At 41.2% G+C, this 19,574-nt stretch overlaps 2 protein-coding genes across 4 annotated transcripts in view; one reads left to right on the top strand and one right to left on the bottom strand.

Moving 5' to 3' along the window:
- The window catches only part of TMEM43 (transmembrane protein 43), a 13,913-nt gene extending 9,804 nt beyond the window's left edge, over positions 1-4,109 (top strand). Inside the window, exons 11-12 of the mRNA XM_085324122.1 lie at positions 1,124-1,241; positions 2,188-4,109. Coding sequence (XP_085180248.1) covers positions 1,124-1,241; positions 2,188-2,390 — 321 coding nt within the window. The 3' untranslated portion in view covers positions 2,391-4,109. The remainder of the gene's footprint in view (positions 1-1,123; positions 1,242-2,187) is intronic.
- Positions 4,110-5,541: 1,432 nt separating this feature from the next.
- XPC (XPC complex subunit, DNA damage recognition and repair factor) lies at positions 5,542-19,563 on the bottom strand. 3 transcript variants are annotated; one of them, XM_085324082.1, is made up of 16 exons: positions 19,340-19,563; positions 18,532-18,742; positions 17,535-17,662; positions 16,542-16,665; positions 15,524-15,608; positions 14,864-15,021; positions 14,537-14,657; positions 13,027-13,116; positions 11,305-12,240; positions 10,171-10,331; positions 9,766-9,847; positions 9,189-9,323; positions 8,551-8,720; positions 8,146-8,239; positions 7,558-7,647; positions 5,542-6,884 (listed from the first exon to the last, which is right to left on the bottom strand). In XM_085324082.1, exons 1-16 carry the CDS (start codon positions 19,440-19,442, stop codon positions 6,672-6,674), a joined length of 2,901 nt encoding a protein of 966 aa, XP_085180208.1. In that variant the 5' UTR covers positions 19,443-19,563; the 3' UTR covers positions 5,542-6,671. The 3 variants fall into 3 exon arrangements, with proteins under 3 accessions (XP_085180208.1, XP_085180219.1, XP_085180228.1); XM_085324093.1 differs by lacking the exon at positions 9,189-9,323; XM_085324102.1 differs by lacking the exons at positions 5,542-6,884; positions 7,558-7,647 and having other exon boundaries at positions 8,182-8,271.
- Between the last annotated feature and the right edge of the window lie 11 nt (positions 19,564-19,574).

Raw genomic sequence — 19,574 nt, 5'->3', positions numbered from 1 at the left:
TGTGTGTGTGTTATATATATGTGTGTGTGTATATGCATGTGCACACTCACATGCTTGCCTTTTAAGAGGTTGTATTTAAAAATAATAAAACCTAGGCTTTAGTTAACAAGCTGTAGGAGCAATCTTCTCTTCTGCCTCTCTTAACAGAGAGTTTAGGCCTGTTTGCTATTCTGGCTGAGCAGGAAACATTTCAATAACCTTCAGGCAATGTGTTATGCATCAATAAGTCCTGCATATTCCAGCAATTTGGTGATTCATTTGCTCCTTTTAGTAGGTTGCTTTCCATTAGTGATTGTTTCATGCCCTGCTGCAAAAAACCCAGATGACAAGAATTTACAGGAGCTCCCCAAAACAGCTAAAGAGGTTTTCATTTTGAGTTGGAAGAGTAGTAACAGAATTGGTTCTCTGCTGTGAGCTCTGAATCTTGATTAGACAGACTTTTACCCTGAAAGTAGTCACTACAAATGATTAAGTTGAAATCAGGCATACGCATGGCTTTTCCCATGAGCGGTTTTATGATGTCTTGGTCATCCCTAGAGCATGTGTCTTTTCTGTAGAGGGAGAGGGGCAGACACCCCATACCGAAAAATCTTACTCAGATTTCTTGCAAATAAATGCTTTGCTTTTCTTAATGAAACATAGGTATCTCCCCCTCCCCCACATGGTGCTTTATTTCTTTCATATATTTTTCCTATAGCCACTGGTAGATATTGTTGCCTTTTCTCTGTTCTTCCTCCAGATTTACTGAAATTGGCTCGCTCTTCCTTGTTAGGTTTACTTTTTAATACCTTATTTTCCACAGTAAAGTTCAATATATCTATTTGCAGCAAAAAATGTGCACCTTTTCTCTGGTTACAGAGCATATAAGAAAATGCCTGTTTGGTTTTCTTAGCTTGGTCAGAAGGATGCACGTTTCCCTTGTGTTGCATTTTGGAATCTGTCATAATGTACCAGGATATTACTGCTAAAATTAAGACCCTACAGAATGAGCTGCAGTGTATCTTCTACCAGAGAATTCAAAAACAGCTAAAACGCTATTGSTTCTGACTTGCTCGTAATGCACTGGAAACAGGGATCTGAAAAGAAATTGAATCAGRCTGCATGTAACCATGTTCACTTTCAGGAGGTGTTTCAAAAAGAGCATGAGAGCAACACCATGAAGACCTGGGCCCTCCGTGCAGCAGGCTGGCTGGCAATGTTTGTAGGCATCAACCTAATGACGCGAATCCTTTACACTTTGGGTAAGTTTGTTACAAAAAAGTACCACAGTTTAGAAATARTGTTATAGTACCTGGAATTTAATTACAAATGTGAATAAAAGATTAATTTGGAGGGCAAGAAAAATCTGGTTTGAACTTGCATTGGGCTCCGAAAGTCATTGTAGGCAACTGGAGACAGTAAATAGGATCCCAGAACCAGGTGGTTGAACATAAAAAATATGTATATGTATGTGTGTGTGTATATATATACATAAAAATAGCTCTTTGCCACTTAGAGGTTCACAATGCTTACCAAAATCAGAAGCCAAAGCACAAGTTGGTTTGGTTCTTTCAAGTTAACTCCAGGTGCTGCAACATGATCTTGTACCCATTTACAAAAGGTTCCCCCAAGAAGGTCTTAATTAGCATTATTTCTATTTTAGTACCATGTCTACAGTATCATGAACACACAGCAAATAAGTTTTTGGCTTATTCTTGTAACTTACAAAAATGTTGGAATAAAAACTTACAGAAGAGCTGTAGGGTGCCTCAAATTTGCATAAATTTCAAGCATCAAAGCTATCATGTGCTTTGAAATCAGTTCTTAATTGTTGGAAATGTGTTTTGTACCTGAGCATTCTCTCTTTTTTCTTACTATGTATATACATGCACCTGCAAGATATACTCTTGTCAAAAATTACTTTTTTGTGTTTGTGTGTTGTATGGTAGCCTTTTAGCTGTGGAACGAGTCTAGGGCATCTGCCATGCCTCTTAAGCCTTGGACAAGACTTTTTAACTTGCTTTTGGGTGACTTCCTGTCTGAAGAGATGAAGTTGCTCAAATGCCTTGAGATGCTCTAATGAACTTGAGTCTTCTGACCACAATAGTTGGTGTGCAAATTCTAGCAATGAATTATTAGCAACATAGGACCTTCTGGTAAATGGTCATCTTGTCAACAGCTTTATCTTGTGTTTAATTCTTTCTACAGTGGACTGGTTTCCTGTTGTGAGAGATCTGGTTAACATTGGATTAAAAGCTTTTGCCTTCTGCGTGGCCAGCTCGTTGTCTCTCCTGACAATCTCCATTGGCTGGTTTTTCTACCGCCCCCTCTGGGCTTTGCTGATCGGGTTGCTCTCTGCAGTTCCAATTGTGATTGCAAAATCTCGTGTTCCACCCAAGAAGCACCAGTGAGATGGGGGTGCTCAGGTTTTGCACTCAGTCCTGGTTAGAATCTTTTCAAGTACATTTCTGTTCCAGATACAGCAGTTTGGCAGCGTGCACCAAAAGCCTGGGAGGGAGCTGAGATGTTACTATTGACACACTTACCCATAAAAGTAAGACTATTTTAGGATGTTGCTTTGTAGGAAGTCAAAATTGACTTGAGGAACAAAGCATTTTAGAGTGTCTGCATTCATTATAAATCAGTGAAGAAGCAGATTTTCTCTTACCACTTATTAATTCCCTTGATTAAGAACTGGTTAAGTCTTCACTGACAGTGGGACACCTTGTCTATAGGGAGAAAGGGTCAGATTCACCACATGGACTGTCATATGAAGTCCTTAGGAAATATGTGTATATACCTGTCTTTGACAATCCCTCCCTCTGACACTTTGCGTCTTATACACAGTCACGTACACTTCTCTTGTTGATGCATTTTGAAGTGTATGTGTTCGAAGAAGTAACACAACTTTTCTGAGATGCACACAATGCTTAGGTATAACGTATGCTTTTGGACTGAAGATTTATTTGAAAAGTAAATGGCAGTCATGAGTGGTCAGGTTAGCAGTGTTCTAAGGCAGGGCAGATTTATCAGAAGCACTGATTTCCCCAACTTAAAAGCCTCTGAAGTCGTTAGTTTGGCATCCAGGGTGGCAGCATGGACTRTACCGTTGCATAAGTATTTCAAAACCTTAACTTTGAACTGCACTTGCTTAAAGGGATACTCAGAAGTCACTTGCCTTTGACTAGTCTTTAAAAATAAAACCTGCTGCCTTGAAACAAAACTTACTAACTTTTAAAATCTAATGTATGTTGTTCTTTAAAATATTTGGTGCTTTTCCTATGTATGCTGTTTCTTTTTTGAATTTCACTTAGGAAAGACGATGAAAATGCTCCATGAAATTAAATCATGAAAACATATTATCTTGATTTCATAAGCTTTAATAACCTAAGTTTTGAGCTTTATATCATGTTAACATAATGCCTTCATGTAGTATTGTGATTACTCATGTTTACATATTTCTGCTGTCACCAGTATTTGCAGTTGTAAATGATCTAGCACTGTTTTTTAAGTGTGTCTCTTCCCAGCCACAGACTAGCTTCTAGATGTGCCCAACCTACACTTTGGTGTTTTTTCTCTAAATACGCATAATTCAGTACACAAACAGGAAATGTCTTCAGTAAATATATTTATGAATACCAGTTGTGTCAGGAGAAATGCATTCCCCATACCAAAAGAACTTACTTTAACATATGTAAAAGCAAATGTTTCCTAAAACAGAGAATTGATTTATAAAACATAAGGTTTTGTTTTGTTTTGTTTTGTGTTTTTTTAAGCCTTAATTCTTCTCGCTCTTTTGGTATTTTAACGCTATGARTTCAGCCTCAAGTTTTCATGGCCCAGTTCTGCTGGTGAAAGCAGTGGTAGTGAGTGCAAGGCTATTTGAAGTACAAGAACTAGTCTAAAGCAAGGAGTGTGTTAGGGAGACTGAACAATCTATTTCTGCCACTCTAACGCATCTTTTGCTCCATCAAATGAGGAGTTGCAYTTAGCTGGGGAGAAAACCAGAAGTGTTGGAGTGCTGTTATACAAATTATGCAGGAAGCTACAACCATTCTCCACAGAGGTGGAGAAAACATTTTCTACAAAGTGCTGAACTTTTGTATATTTAATAAAAATGATTTTCAAAAGGCTGTCTGTAGGCTTCTTTTTTTGAGTGCCTTTATTGTGTATTTCATGTGCCTGGATAGTGTCCAAGTAAATGGAGGAATATAATCTGTAGTTTCTAAACCAACTAGTTTTCTACTGGTGGTTTAGATAAACATGCAGTTGAGTTTTATACAGCCTGCAAATATTTTTTCATCTTGGGAAGCAAGTTCTCCAGTCCACATACACATACATCAAGTCCACTTGATGACAGTTGGTCCCGGACCACTGTGGTCTTTACTCCTCATTACTTACTAAATAACAGTAACTACCTTACCTCCATGAGGATCATTTGAAAAGCATGATGGTTCAACTTGACTTAATTCATAGCATGGTAAGGTTGGAAGGGACCTCTGGAGAGCATCTAGTCCAACCCTCAGTGTAGCTCCTATGGTGATTGAACCTGCGACCTTGGCATTAGCAGCACCACGTTCTAACCAAGCTAAACCTGCCCCCAATTCAACATATTTTAAGGGAACTGGAGGTTTACTGATATAGTCAGAAGCTTAAAATACTTAGTTTTTATATACTAGTTTGTGCACGGGAATGATGCAAAATAAAATACATTCCACAGGAAAGAATGTATTTTTCCATGACAGGCACGGTGGAGGAGCCYGGGCTTGCTTTCATTGTATGTACACAAGCAAGGTTTCTATAGGAACTACTGCGGCAATCCTTATTGTGCCTCCCTACCAAAATTTGACAGTACATCACTTGGTATGTCAATAATCTAGTTTTGGCTTTGCTCTCCCATAAGGTATATTTACTCTATATTACTTTTTGCATCTTAAGTTAGGGTTGGTTCCTTATACAGCTAAGGAGAGTAAGTTCCCGCCTTCAGAAGTTACTTTCTCTTTCCTCGCAGCCTGTGTGTGTGCGCTGGCCAGCTTCGTAACTTTGGGTATCTATGGGAAGTGTCACAAGTTAAGAAGTGGAGAGTTGCTCTGCTATAGCTGATACCCACTCTGTTTTAAATGGGTGAAAAATTACTGATATCAGCAGGAGCTGGACTTAGATCCTTACATTCAAAGTATTCATCACAGGGTGTATCCTGCATATCTGCACCATGAGTAACAGGAGAAACCATGTCCTTAGCCTGCTGCRGTTCTACATGCTTGTGAAAGGGTTGAATTTTTCTTTAAGTCATGCAGGACTGACTGACTGACTGACATAGGACTTGACTACAAAAACTCAAAATAAAAAAGACCATCAACATTAAAACAATTCACTATCAGCCAATGCTGGGAAATTCTGGGATCTGACCTTTTAACTTCTGGCAATGCTGTGGTGAAAAAATAAGAGCACAGCAGCTGAGATGTTTGGTTGGTTGTTAATCCTTGTGTAAGAATCTTTCCTGGCAAACCGAGCTGCTTATGGAAAAATGAGATAGCCAGAAGAGAGAGGTAAGAGACAAGATTAATCTTTTTCAATACTTTATTTTGTTCCATATATACAGTATAAAAATAGATTTTTTTTTTCCTGTGAGCATATTTAAATGAAAACCATTTTCTTACATTTCAATCTTTCCCCTGTGACAATGCCCAGCAATGAATGGACTGTATCCCCCTCTACTTTTAAAGTGATGGTGTTGGTGTCATTTTGTCCTAAAAATCACTGCAAAAGACAGATCAGTAAGTATTTCTATTATAAAACTGGAGGAAAAGCTTCTGTAGATTTAATATTCCTCTCTTACCACTTTGCAAGTGCTTAGATACTGAATAATATTTACAAAAGTTCTCTGTTTTCAGTGACTTTCACTTCTGACAGTGACACTCAGCCAGTTTTAGACATTATGCTCCAGAACAAAACCACCTGGTATTAATACAAAACCAAACCATACATACAAACAAACCAAAACACACAAATATTTTTTAAAATGACTTAAGATGCCATGTTTAACCTGATGTTTGAAATGGGGATAGGGCTACCCCCTTCTGGTCTGCAAGATTTCTGATCCTGAGCTGAAAAGAGTTTTCCCAAAAAGCAGGTATTCTTTACCAAGCAAATTTTCAGATTCCTCCAAATACTGATCACATCTTCCTTCACACCTTAGAGAAAGTGTTTCCCTATCTGTGATAAAGAAGTAACTGGTGAGACTGGAGCTCTACCTTGCCACTGATTTGGATACGATATGAATGGAAGCATCTAAGAGGACTTAGCACCTCAGACAGTTAACTAGTAGCTGTATGTTTTAGTTCTGGACAAGCAGGAAAAAATGGGAAGAGGTTGTTACAATTAAAGAAATGCCAAAGAAAACAGATTTATTGGCATTGATACTTATAAAAGGGAGTAAAAAAAACCCAGCTGTGCATAGATAGTATTCTTCTCAGAAGATACAACCCCACATCTGCTTCTTACGACTCCAAGGATAAAAGGATGAACATGGTTTTCTGTGATAGCAACAGAAATTCTTGATGCTGAACTAGGTTGGTCACTGACAGCTCAGAAACACAATGAAGGCTAAAAATCCTTAGCTGGCAAAGCATACTCCTATGGTGACACCATCATCCTTGCATCTGGCAGTGGTAAAGAAATGCTTGTTCTCATCACAGCTTCTCAAAGGGAAACAACTGCGCTGCTTCTCCTTTCTTTTCTCGCTTGCTCTTCCTGGTTGTCTTCTCTTCCTTCTGCCTCTCTACCTGGCGATTCTGGGGCCAAGAAATAGCCACATCCTCTACTGCAGTCTGTGAACTTGGACCTCCTTCTTCATCAGAAGAGAATCCAGCTCGTTTCTCTGCCTCAGGTGCTGATTGCTCAGTCTAGAAAAAACAGGTGTGAAAATGGAAAAGGAGCTCTAGAAGTTACTCTTAATTGGCCCTTTCTACAAAGGCTCATCTTCTGCCATAGTGATACTTACAGACATTGCACAAGTTGACTGCTCTGCTCTGCTTTGGGCTTCTCATCCAAAGCAGTGTGAGCAGCATGTTTCTATTTTTAGATGTCAAGCATTCTCTCAACATAAGCAAAATACTTTTGGTAGCAAAAGAATAAAAATAAGCCAGCTTTAAAAAGACCCTGCTTTTCACCTTGCACAATGGGGTAAAAATTATGAACTAAATCACATGACAAAGGGCAGACTACTCTGATCCTGTTAGCTACATTACTTGGCTTGGAGGAAGAAATCAAGCAAGTGGGTATGTCAAAACAGAAGAGCAATATAAAACAGTGATACTTTGGAAAACACTTGTCTCTTGTTAAAGAATAACAAGACTTCCATGGACATAACTGAGATGAATCTCTGAGCTATATTTTTATACTAGTTGCTATTCACAAGTTAACAACAGGAAAGRAAAATTATTGAGCAATTGCATTCCAGAAGTCCTGCACTCTACCAGTGAAAATGTAAAACACTGGAAGTACTGGAAGAAAAATCTCTTGACATGGAAATATCACCCTGCAAAACAGGTCACTAATAGCAGATATGCAGAATACCTTGATGCAGTAGCGTTGCTTCAGTCTCTCTCGGATGAGAAGTCCCTTTGTCAGCAATTTCCAGTTCCCCAGAGCTCTTTTCTCACGTTTCTGTACGGGGTTGTCATTGAAAAGAGAAAACTTTGCTATCGTAAGTTCCAATGTATTTAGACCAATGTATTTCAGGATCTAAAATTGCTTTCTGAAAAATCCACACACTACTCCCAAGAATCCTACTGGGCTATTACCTTTTAAAATCTATTGCTGTCCAGTTACCTGTTTACATAYGAATTACTGTCCCTTTCTAACATATGCCCTGACTTTGAAGATCACATTCCTCCAAAAGTTTATCCTCTTATGTGTATTCCTCACTTTTGATTCCCAGTAGCCATTGGAAAGCTGTTCCAAGTATTGCTACACACTTGTGTTGCATCCCACTACAGTGCTGACAGCAAGCTCAACACAGGGCATTTAAGATGCAAAAAATTCCTCACTGTCACTGAGCTCTGTCTACCACTTATACAGCCAACACATGTTTGACTGTTCTCAGCTTGTATCAAACTGAGTTAATAAAAGTAACAGTAAGGAAGCTGCAGAAGTCATTCTCACCTCCTTCTCCTTCTTTTCTATTTCTGCTTGTTCACTCTCCCAGGCAGCAATAAGTACTTCTTTATATTCCTCACAAACAACGTAGCCATCAGTACTAGGAAGGAGAACACAATCCTCTGTCAGCTACTAAAAGAAAAAAGAGAGGGAGCAAATGCCTGCTGACACAGACTAACCAAAGGCTGATGAATATTAACAAAACAGATTGTCTGTCTCACAGACTCCGTGTAATTCATCACCTATTCTCACACACAAGTGCAGATTCTTAAATCATATAAAATCACTGCTGTATGCCAGGGCCACTGACTTCACTGCCGCTGCTAGTACAAACAGCAGGACATATCCTACTTAATTCAACTTTGGCAGGACATCAAAATCCTTCAGCTGCAGCAAAGCAGCTTCACGTACACTGGGTGTGAGTAGCCTCCATGAAAATCGAATCCACTGATGGCTTGAGCACAGTCAATATCCAGCTTCCGCGCCACTCTGTTGAGGTTGGGGAGTCTAAGCTGTACACAGCCGATTGGTAACATGGATGGCAAGAAGAGATAGACGTTTCCGTATTCATTCCGCGGAACCTAATATGGCACAATTAAAAAGCAAATGGTGACACCTCCTGCCCTCCACAGATAGATGAAAAACCTGCTGCTATTCAAACATTTTCCTTTGTTTCTGCTCTGCTATATTGCACAGCAGTATTCTATTAATTTTCCTATGACAAGACACAAGCCTAGATTTTAGCTCCACAGATATCCTAGTTCATGCTCACTATCCATGCTTTGTTACTAAGGCTGTGATGTAAAGAATTAGCAAAACAAACACAAAGCAGGCAAATTAAATGAACTAAATTAGACAGCCAGCAGCCTGCACTGCTGGCACTCATCTTTATGTGTACTCAGGACAGAAAGACTTAACTAAAGTTTTGACCATCCCTTCATATTGAYTGGTCTCACCTCTGAAACATGCAACAACTTCTGGAAAAATAAAGCCCACAGTTCCAATAGAAAACACTTCCTTTAACCCCAGCCTGCTGCCTTCCTGACTACCTTTCCATCCACTGCCACAGGCGGCTGGAACTCCTCTGTCTGCCAGAGGCCAAACAGTGCCAGGTCCTTTTTGTCTCGCTTTGCTGGCTCTGCAAGGCGCGCCTTCCTTGCCTGATTGGAAAATCCCTTCACCATCTGTGTAAATAAAATGGCCAAACTTGTAACACCATAGAAACAAACTGCCAGTGATTCCAGACTTTCCTGGGATATCAAAGGAGAGGGCTCTGGGAGAGAAAAAAAAGTCCATTTCCTAACTTCAGTCTCTATTGCTTATACATAATAACCCATGGCACCTAYATGCAACAGGGAGCCAAGATGCTCCAGTTCATGTAAAGTTCTGAGATGCCTTTGAACTAGATACCCTTGGGTTAGGAAGGGCCAATAGCTGGGCATTATGTAGACTACACCATAGGCACAATGGGTGTACAGATTCACAGTACAGCCGGAGGCTACCACAAGCCATGCTACAGCGTGAGAAACATACATCTGCCAATGGAAGGAAGACAAAAACCACAACAGAATCAAGCTCAAGCCTTAGAAGACAGACACTGCACAAGAGAGACTCAAACGCTCTTACCTTGTAGGGCACTTCTCCAATCCTCACCACTCGAGCCTGCTTCAGCCAAGTGTCCTTTGAGTGCAGTGTGTGTACACAGTCTCTAAAGGGGGCAGAGAGAAGCAATGATTTCAACTAGGGACTCCCAAACTGCTATCCACATGCCAGTAMGGTAAAAAAGCTACATCTAAGTAGCACGCAAATGCTGTCTGAGCAGCTGCATGCCTCCTCCTGTCTATGCATGTGGCCTGGAACCTACCACTGCTACCATGGTAGTCTTCAAGCAAACTAGCTCTTAAAATCCCTAGTCTATTTTGGCCTGGCTGCAAAAATGCACACACACATTATAAAGGCTCATGCTTACAATGCCCTTAACTGCTTGTTATAAAAATCACAGGCACACATGACAAAATGTGTATCACTCACCTGGAGTAGACAGCCTCTCCTCTGCAGTACCCCAAGATAGCAGCTGACTCAGGATAGATGGCTTCATATTTCAAGAGGTGCCTCTTGAGTGCATAAAGGGGGTGATTTTTATACTCTCCGATTGCTGTTGGCAGAGGCTGGTCTTGAAGCTTAACTTGAAACTGTAGGAATTACGTAAAGAAGAGTGTTTTTCTCTTGCACTAGCCTTTTAAGAAAATGAGTTGAACCAAAGAACTGAAGCACCCAGGAGAGCTGTGCTGCCATTCAGAGAGACCTAGACAGGCTGGAGGCTGCGTCTGGAGTACTCTGTCCAATTCTGGGCTCTCCAGTACAAGAAAGACATGGAACTACTGGAGAGAGCCCACTGGAGAGCTATGAAGATGATTACAGGATTGGAGCATCTCCCTTATGAGGAAAGGCTGAGAGAGCTGGGCCTGTTCAGCCTGCAGAAATGACTGAGAGGGGATCTTATCAATGTCTACAAATATCTTAAGGGTGGATGGAGCCAGACTATTTTCAGTGGTGCCCAGTGACAGGACAAGAAGCAACAGGCGCAAACTGAAACACAGGAAATTCCATTTGAATATGAGGAGAAACTTGCTGAGTGTGAAGGTGACAGAGCACTGGAACAAGTTGCCCAGAGAGGCTGTGGAGTCTCCTTCTCTGGAGTTATTCAAAACCCGCCCGGACATGATCCTGGGCAATGTGTTCCAGGTGACCCTGCTTGAGCAGGGGGTTTGGACTAGATGATCTCCAGAGGTCCCTTCCAACCTCAACTAGTCTGTGATTCTGYGTACCGAGATCCATGTATTTTAAAAGACTCTCCCCAAGAAGAGCAATACTGCGCAGTACAGAAACCATATTAGCAGATTTCTAATATAGACTGTTATGTATGTTTGCTGTCCAGATTTCTCTAAACAGCCTCCATTTGRTATTACTTGAATCTATCATTGTACAATCCCTTTAAAACATACACATATTCAGTAGTTCAAGCTCAAAATTGAACTTCCTTACTCACAAAATGTTTCCTAACGATTTTTGCCTGAATGAGGACCCAAGGATTAGACTCTTCAGAATAAATAAGGTTATTTAACCTTACTTGTCTCCTAATCTAAATAACCAAGTGTCCCTTACCTCCCTTTCTTCCTTCTTGTCTCTTTCCACAAAGGGACTTTTATATGGCTGTAGTGTGTCTTCCCACCACTCAGAGTCCACACGGCTCTTCCTCGTTGCGGTCATCCACACTGGGTCGTATCTTCKCGTCACATCCTTGACACTCCCATCATTGTCAATCCCCACAATGTAGGAAAGCGGCTTTGTGGCATACTTGAAGCACAGCTGGGGCTGGCCAACGTTACCATGAACGCAGTCTACACACACCCACTTGTCCTCACGTTCAAGGAAAACCTCCAGCCACTGGTCTGTGTCCAACACTTTTCTCAGCTCCTGCTCTCCATCATCTTCATCACTAGAAATTATTTTGTTTCTTTTTTTCTGTGCAGTAGGCAAGGCAGTAGCTGTACTTTTTGCTGGTCTAGGCTCAGCTTCACGTGAATTTTTGGATAGCCTCAGATCTGAAGTCTTATTTTTCAGGCTTTTATCAGCCGTTACCTTTGACTTCTGGGAGCCCAATGACCGCCTCTGCTTTTTAGGTATAGTTTCAAAATCCTCATCAGACAGACTGCTCTCCTCCTCTGAAATCTCAAAGTCAGAAACACTGCCCTCATCACTTCCACTCTCTTCTTTGTAACACACTTTGGAGGCCACTCGTCTCCGGAGATTGTTTTTGGGCCTGACTGGCCTATCTTTTCCCCCTGAACTGCAGTCCTCATTACTAGGTTCCCTCTGCTTTTGGCTTTCTGTAGTCAGCTTTGACTTGCATGGCCTTTTCATCTGAGCAGTGCTTGATTTCTTCGGCTCCCTGTTTTCTTCTTCACTTTCTGAAGACTTCTCATTGTGCTTGGCTTTTTTGCAGGAGCCTTCTTTTGCCAGTGCTTTGGGTGTTGTGGCAGAGCTCTCCTGCCCTTCAGAGGTACTGCTGAGAGACTGCCTCTTAGATGAGCCCTTCCCCTGCAAAGAAAGAGGCTATGTCACTTCTGCCGTGGCTAAGCATATGTTAGGAAAACTGGCTTCAATTAACTACACAARGTGCATGCAGAGCAAAGGTTGGCAAGCACAGTCTGCAGCTCTCAGGGACTCTAAAGCCTCAAACAAACGGTAGGAGAGAGACGTATGACCACTTCCAACATCTGAGTTCAGTTTTCTGAGCTTCAGTAAAGGCAGTAAAGTGAAAAGCAGCTATATCTGCAAACTAGCTGACTTTGAAGTTAGTCAGCTTGTTATTTAGACTCCATGACAGCCATTGCAGAAGGAAGATAAAATGGATAAAACGAATTCTTCAAAAATAAATTAAGGGCACTTCCACATTTTCTTGTAAAAAATAAAGCTTTTCAAAATTAATTATTTTAAATATTTAAATTTTTTTAATTAAAATCAATACTGTGACAACACGTGACAAAGCTTAGACTTACTTTAACTCATTAAAATGGCATAAAATAAATGCAGAAATATTACTCAAGTGGCAAGTGTTTTTTGTCAAAATTTTAAAGAAATTTAAAACTACTGACACATGAGAAGTCTTTATCTAAGCCACAAAATGACAGTTTTTTTTTAAACAGAGAAACCTAAAAATTAAGGTTCTGTGTCTTCTGCACTACAGAAAAAAACATTGTCATCATCCTGGTTTCATGTAACAAGCGATTCCCTTTGAGCTTCAACAGCCAGAAATTTTTTTCACTCCTTTTCTCTGACCCACAGTGACATATTCCCTATTCCAACCACTTAATGAAAACTAACCTTTGCTCTTGTCTCCTTGAGAGGAACAGGTTGAAGAGACAGCACAAGACGGCACAGCAGCTGTAATGCTCGGAGAATAATTAAAAATATCTGCAAAAGAAAAAAAAAGGACCTTTAGCCTCTTTTTTTCTTAAAGCATATGAAAAATGTCTTAAAACTATTTTACCATCTGGGTTCTGTCACACATTACTTTCATTCCTACCTTTTACACAGTTCTGTACATACTGACACAGATATGTAGGTAGCCAAATTGGTTTAGTGTCTTAAGTGCTGCATAGCCTTCCCTGGCTCTTATTTATGACATTACAGTAAAAGGGGGGCTGCTGTTATCTCTGTCTCACGGATGAAGAGCCCATGCCTAAGGAGGCTCAGTGATCCGTCCTGCTGGAGCAGACACATTAAGTTGCCCAAATCCTATCTTCCCTATCAGTCTCTCATTCTGGAGGCAAACTGAAATAAAAAGACTGAATCTCCCCCCCCCCCCCCCAAAAAGGAGGCCAAGGCCAGTCATAGATCATCAGCTGAAGCCAGTAAAAACACCAGCCACTCACAGAGTGTCAGTAGTCACAGCTCAGTGACTAACAGCTGTGACCTGACAACTGCCCTTCTGCATGGGACTCAACAGAAGGTGCTGTTAATAAATGCCCAAGCAGTGTCTGTTACGCTTTTTCCTTCCATTCCAGCAAGTGGTGTCTCTGCATTTCCACAGTGAGGCTGCAAACCCACCACAGCTATGACTTCCCATTCTGTGACAGAGAAGCTGCAACATTCCACTTTATCAACAACGCATGCAGAACTGCAGGCCAAGCATCTGTGAAGGAACAGCTCATTTCTGCTCTTTAAAATGCTCCCTGTCAATTTAGTTTCTCCTTCCTTTCCTTGTTTTACCAAAATCTCTGACCTGAAATGGCTAACTTCACTTCCTCCCTCAGCTGAATTCCACCACAGAATGATTGCAGTGTCTAATTGTTTTCCAAGCCTTGGGCTCAAGCTATTCAATTCCTCTGGCTTCTGATGATTGCTCTGATAATAAACAACTATGCTGCCTCAGTTCCTCCCCATCTTCTAACTCAAAGATCCATAAAAGAAATTCTCTGCCCAAATAAGCCCAAGAACTTCCTCACTTAAATTAGTATTTCAGGAGAAATGTATGAAGCTGGTTTTGTTCAATCTATACTGCTAAACTAGTATAAAGTAGCCAAACTATACTCGGGAATAAGCTACTTTATACACTATGCATAAGGCCATCCACTGCAGAAGATGGAACATGCAGGGACACTACCAGAACTAGGGGTTCCAGTCAGACACAGCTCAAATTGAAGAATTTAATCACAGAAGGACTCCAGGTAAAAACACAAGAGAAATAAAAAGTCAGGCAATCACCTAAATTATCAATTTATTTTCTCCAAATGTATCCTTCAAATACCACCTGGTGTATGACCTGGCAGATCTACAGCAACGGTCTGGCATCCAAACTCAGCAGCTAACCCTGCATTTCCCAGCCACTTACATGAACCAACTCTCCATCATCTCGTGCAGCATATATGGCAAAGCGCCTCTCCAAGGTGGACTGAAGCAGCTCTCCTTCTTCAATAGAAAGCTCAGCATTGACAGTGAAGGTTCCAACAAACCTGAAAATTGAGACATCTATTTATTTTCTAGTATCCTAAGTGTATTCATGAATTTCATAGCTCCCTTCCTTCACTAAAAAGACAGTTTCTCATCCTTGTTTTTAAAATCAGAGAAATCACTGAAAATCGATAATTATATCCATCCCTCTCCCTTAACTGTGACTCTAAATTCCACAGGATAGCAGGATTAGGAGAGAGAGTTTTACCATTTCACCAAGTTGGAGAGGTAGAGAAGGTCCACTCGGCCTGCAGGCACTTTTGTGAAGTGGATGGGGATGATGGATAGACCAATAGCAAGAAGATCTGGCTGGCTACAGATTCTGTTCCGATAGAAACCATTTGCTAATAAACACAGGAGATGAACCTGAGAGAAACCAAAGTTTCTACAGTGAGTTCACATGCTTTGCTAGAATTATTGTCCACAGTAAAGATATGGAGGGCTTTACTACTCCTTTAACATAGGTAGGCAACAATGAAGCCTCTCAAGAGTATACAGGGTGGACACAGGGCTGTCTTCAGATCACCACAAGAAGACAATAAAGCCTTTAAGACCCTGTCCGTGTCTCCAGATCTACATTTGACCAACAGTTTAACCTCAACAGAAATGAGTAAATACATGCTCAGTGAAGAAATATACACCTGCTCACATCTATTTTGCTTTAGACTAAAGCAGTCACTGATGTTTTCCACTTACAACTTAAGAAAAGTCCTAAGAGCATTTGTCTGGACTACGGCTTTTTCATTTTTTCATTTCTAACCACGGCCCAAAATTATTTTGATCAGAAGTAGTTTTTTCTTCATTACACATCAGTTCAGAGATCTTTATGCTCTATCTTCTCTCTGCTGGATTTTTCTGTGAGCAATACCTTATGCGTGTCCTCACGAACCTCCTTGTTGAAACGTTTCATCATTCTCCGAAGATACACCTCAAACTCGGCTTTTCTTTTTTCTCTGCGTAAGTTTACAAAAGAAATGGATGTTGTGGTTTCCTACAGACCTGCCTTTCTAGATTCCTGAACTTTATCAGCTCACAAAGAGAATTCGTCCCAGATAATATTCTGTGCCCCCTTGGCAAATGTTTAGTTAATGTGAATAGGCATATAGGATATATATGACTAATAAGATATAAACTCCATGTAGCTGACTACTAAGAGCTCAGATACATTCAAATTGCCTAAATTCCACCTAACTTTATGTACCTAGAGTTTCCTACCAGACTGCTTTGGACAGCTCCATACTGACTGACCTTCTGAATCATTTGTTTTAAATTACTTCTATCCTTACATTCAGTTTTCTAGATGAACAGTTTTCTTTTCATTGATGAAATCTTTTGACTTGGGAGGCAATAGATATTCTAGATGCTTTGCAATGAAAGGCTGGTCTGAGACAAGTGCCCACACTGCAACTGCGTGAGACACTGCCAGGCCTCCAGCTGCCATGGAAGAATGCTACCAGATGCTGATGTCATTCATTTGACTCCATCTATTCACCCCTCAGGTATGGGCTCCCAGAGTCTTCCACTTTAGCTGTTAGATATTTACAGTAAAACAACACTATCCACAGCTCTCCATTAAGAAACTTAYTATCCTTAGTTTGGAAATAGGGACACTAAAGAACAATGAAGTTCTGGGCCTGATTTTCAAAGAAGCAGAAAAGCTCCCATTCACACCAACTTTCATTGACGACTTTTGATAAAAACGTCAGGAGAAAAGTCCTCTCTGCATGTAAACTGTCCTCCATCTTATTATCTCAAATCATTCCAAGTCAACAGTCTGTACAATTTGGGGATTTCTACCCAGAACAAAATAGTGACAGTTAACACTGGGCATATTTTCAACTTTTAAATATCCTTTCACTGCCCCTCACCACCTTGCCCGTTCTTACCTTCTCTCTCTTTTCTTCGCCTGCTCTGGGGTTTCAATCTCTATCTCAACTGGTTTGCTTGGCAACGCCGCTTGCGGAACAACAGCATCTTCTTCTAATTTATCCACAACAGGTTCCTGGAGTTCTGGAAAAAYAAAGTATTATTATTAATCCGCATAGAATGGATATTCTAGGGAGGACTGCCAATGGGTTAAGAACCTACCCATCTGACCGATCTGCTCAAACTCAACCTACAAACAGAATGCCCCATAATTACCAGTTCCTGCATCTTCTCTAGCACAGTGTCTGCTCAGGTGTTTCAGGCTGTGGGATACGCTCAGCAGTGGGATACTAGTCACCCTGCTGTTGAGCAACCAGATCAAAGTCTAATGGCAAGTCACTCTGTCAAAAACTCAAACAGGAAAAAGGCCAGTTAATGAAGCAAATGTGACTTGAAGAGTGTTTGTGGAGAAGAAGAAAATGACAGCTGTTCCCTTGAGAAGGCATAAATCTACAGCAGCAAAACATAAAGATTATGACTGTCATGGTTCTCATCACAGTCTGTTGACAGGCACGTAACCAAAAAGATCAGCTGGTTGCATCTCCATTCTCCCTTGCTAGGAAGTCATAGTTCTGAATCTTCAAAAGGTTTCCTTCTTAGCTTCTCTCGGTACTGGATAACCAAACAGCTGAAAAAAATGCTGTAAATAGTTTAACTATAAACTGATTTATAATAGGCAGCAGTTTAATATAAGCCAATAGGTTATCAAATGCATGGCACTGCATTAGGTCAAGAGTTGCTTTGTTTTTTTTTCTACTCTGGAACAATTCTTAACATTAYTGTAAGACATCGACTTTAAAAAATACAGATATGCACACGGAATGTCCTCTAAGTACACAAAACTCACCTACCTGAATCAAAATAAGAAATGGCTCAATGACCAAATTAAAAAAAATTGTATAAAAGAGTATTTGCTCATTAAAATGAATAAACATGCAATAAACAGTTGGTACCTTCCACATCCTCCCATTCATCTTCACTTTCATCATCATCATCATCATCATTGTCTTCATCCACCTCTTTTTTAACAGGAGATTCTCTCTTCAAATTTATCTCCTTCTGAGGGGGCTTCAGTGAGTCACTATGGAAAGCATCAAAATGGCTTTAACATTAAGAATTGTAGGTGCTTGTTTATTTAAAAAAATAGACAAAGGGAAATGTTAAAAATAGGGAAATAAATGAAGCATGACCTCTGTAACAGTAACAACAAATGCAAAGGTTTTGAATATTTGGCAATTAAGCCATAGACGCCTTCTCTGCAAAGCAAAGCATCTGTGCCATAAACATTCATGGGCTCACTGGGYGGAACACTTTTTCCAGTGCAAACTTTGGTCCTGCTTCTGTGAGGTTTTCCAAGAAGGAAGATGCCTGAACATACAAAAGGTCCCATCCTTTAGAACAGCTTGTACAAATTAATTCTTGCAAAACTARTTCAATGAATCATTTTTTTCTCACTCATCAAAGTGTACTGAAATTAGAACTGTTTCTGTTTCACTACACTAATACCCTAGGCTCCATCTGGACAGTGAAATGAGACCAACCAATCAGTTTCATGTCCTCAGATTAATTCATTCTGCTATGGCGACCTCCATGGGAAGACCACATTGCTCTTWTATTTGGATTCCTAAAAACACAGTGGAGTGATATGTTTAAAGGTTTCTGCTGACAACTGTAAACTCGAGTCTCACAGCAACATTTCTATACATGCTCGTTCCATAAAACCTCCCTAGCCCCRTGAAAAACTAGAACAAACGAAAAAAAATGGGTTTAAACTATTGAATTTGAAAAGACTCAGATATCTGCTTCCCCCACAGACTGTTTTCCCCAGGATCAACTCCGCATAAATTAAGCTACACATGCATATTAGCAGCACTGGGCTCTGAACAAAAACATATAATCATGCATAAAGAGTTCATATAGGCTCAAACAACAAACAGTAAGTGAAGTTACCTGCACATTGCCTCTTTGCTATGACACCTTTTACTTCTAGTAGCTTTCTTATTTTCTTCTTTTATTAGCAATTTTACCCCTTTTTGTTTTGAAGGGGTACTTGCTGAGCTGCAAACTCCTGTATCACAGTCTTCTTCCTTTTTTCTAGCTGGAACTTTTGAGTTGCTCCTTCTTGTACTAGGCTTTTTCTCTTCAAAATCATCTGCACTGACTAGAAGAAAGGAAGATACACCAAAGGATGAAATCTCATCTATACCACAGTTAGGAGCAATACCTTCATATCGTTCATTAGAGGAGCATTTTACCTACCACCTATAGAAGAAAGTGAATATTCACAAAGAGTATCATTTGAGCATTTGCATAATAAATAGAGAATAACTGAACAACAACAGCTAAAAGAAAATAATCATAGTAATGTAGTGGGCAAAAGTATGTAGATTCCTACAGTCTTGTCAATGAGAGCAGTTGAAAAACAAGCATCGTACTTAGCACTCACAAGAAATTATTTTCTTCAGACAACTACTATTTTGTAAAGCTACTTGAAAGAACTTTATTTAAGGCCCGTCCTGGGACACGGACCTCCCACCACGACCGCCCAGCCACGCACGGGTGACACCACCACGGCGSGCCGAGGCCCAGCGGCGCCGAGCTCACGCTTTCCGCGCCTGCCGCCACCTCTCGCCTTACAGAGCGGCCGGATTCCCCTCGGCGCTGCCCTGGCAAAAGCCTCCTGCGCACTAGCAGCCGGCGGGACGGGGCACAGACTGCCAGGGCGCCTCCCGGAGACGCCATGGCCGCCCGCACTCACCCTCCGCCTCCGCCTCCGCCTCGCCCCGCGGCGCCCCCGGTCCCCCGCGGCGCCGCTTGCCGGCAGCTGCCGGCCGCGGCGCCGCTTTGCGCTTCCTGGCCATGGCGCCCCGGCGGCGGAGGCGAGCGCCGCGGGGCTGCCGCGGCGGCGGGCGGGCAGGCGGGCGAGCTGTCCCTCGCCTCTGCCGCCGCGTCCCCCCTCCGCGCGGCCGCCGCTGCCGCCCGCCTCCCCGCGC

This window comes from Rhea americana, unplaced genomic scaffold, assembly GCF_003343005.1.
Source record: "Rhea americana isolate MKP2758 unplaced genomic scaffold, rheAme1 scaffold_120, whole genome shotgun sequence".
Taxonomy (NCBI): domain Eukaryota; kingdom Metazoa; phylum Chordata; class Aves; order Rheiformes; family Rheidae; genus Rhea; species Rhea americana.
This window is presented reverse-complemented; position numbering and strand designations above follow the sequence as displayed.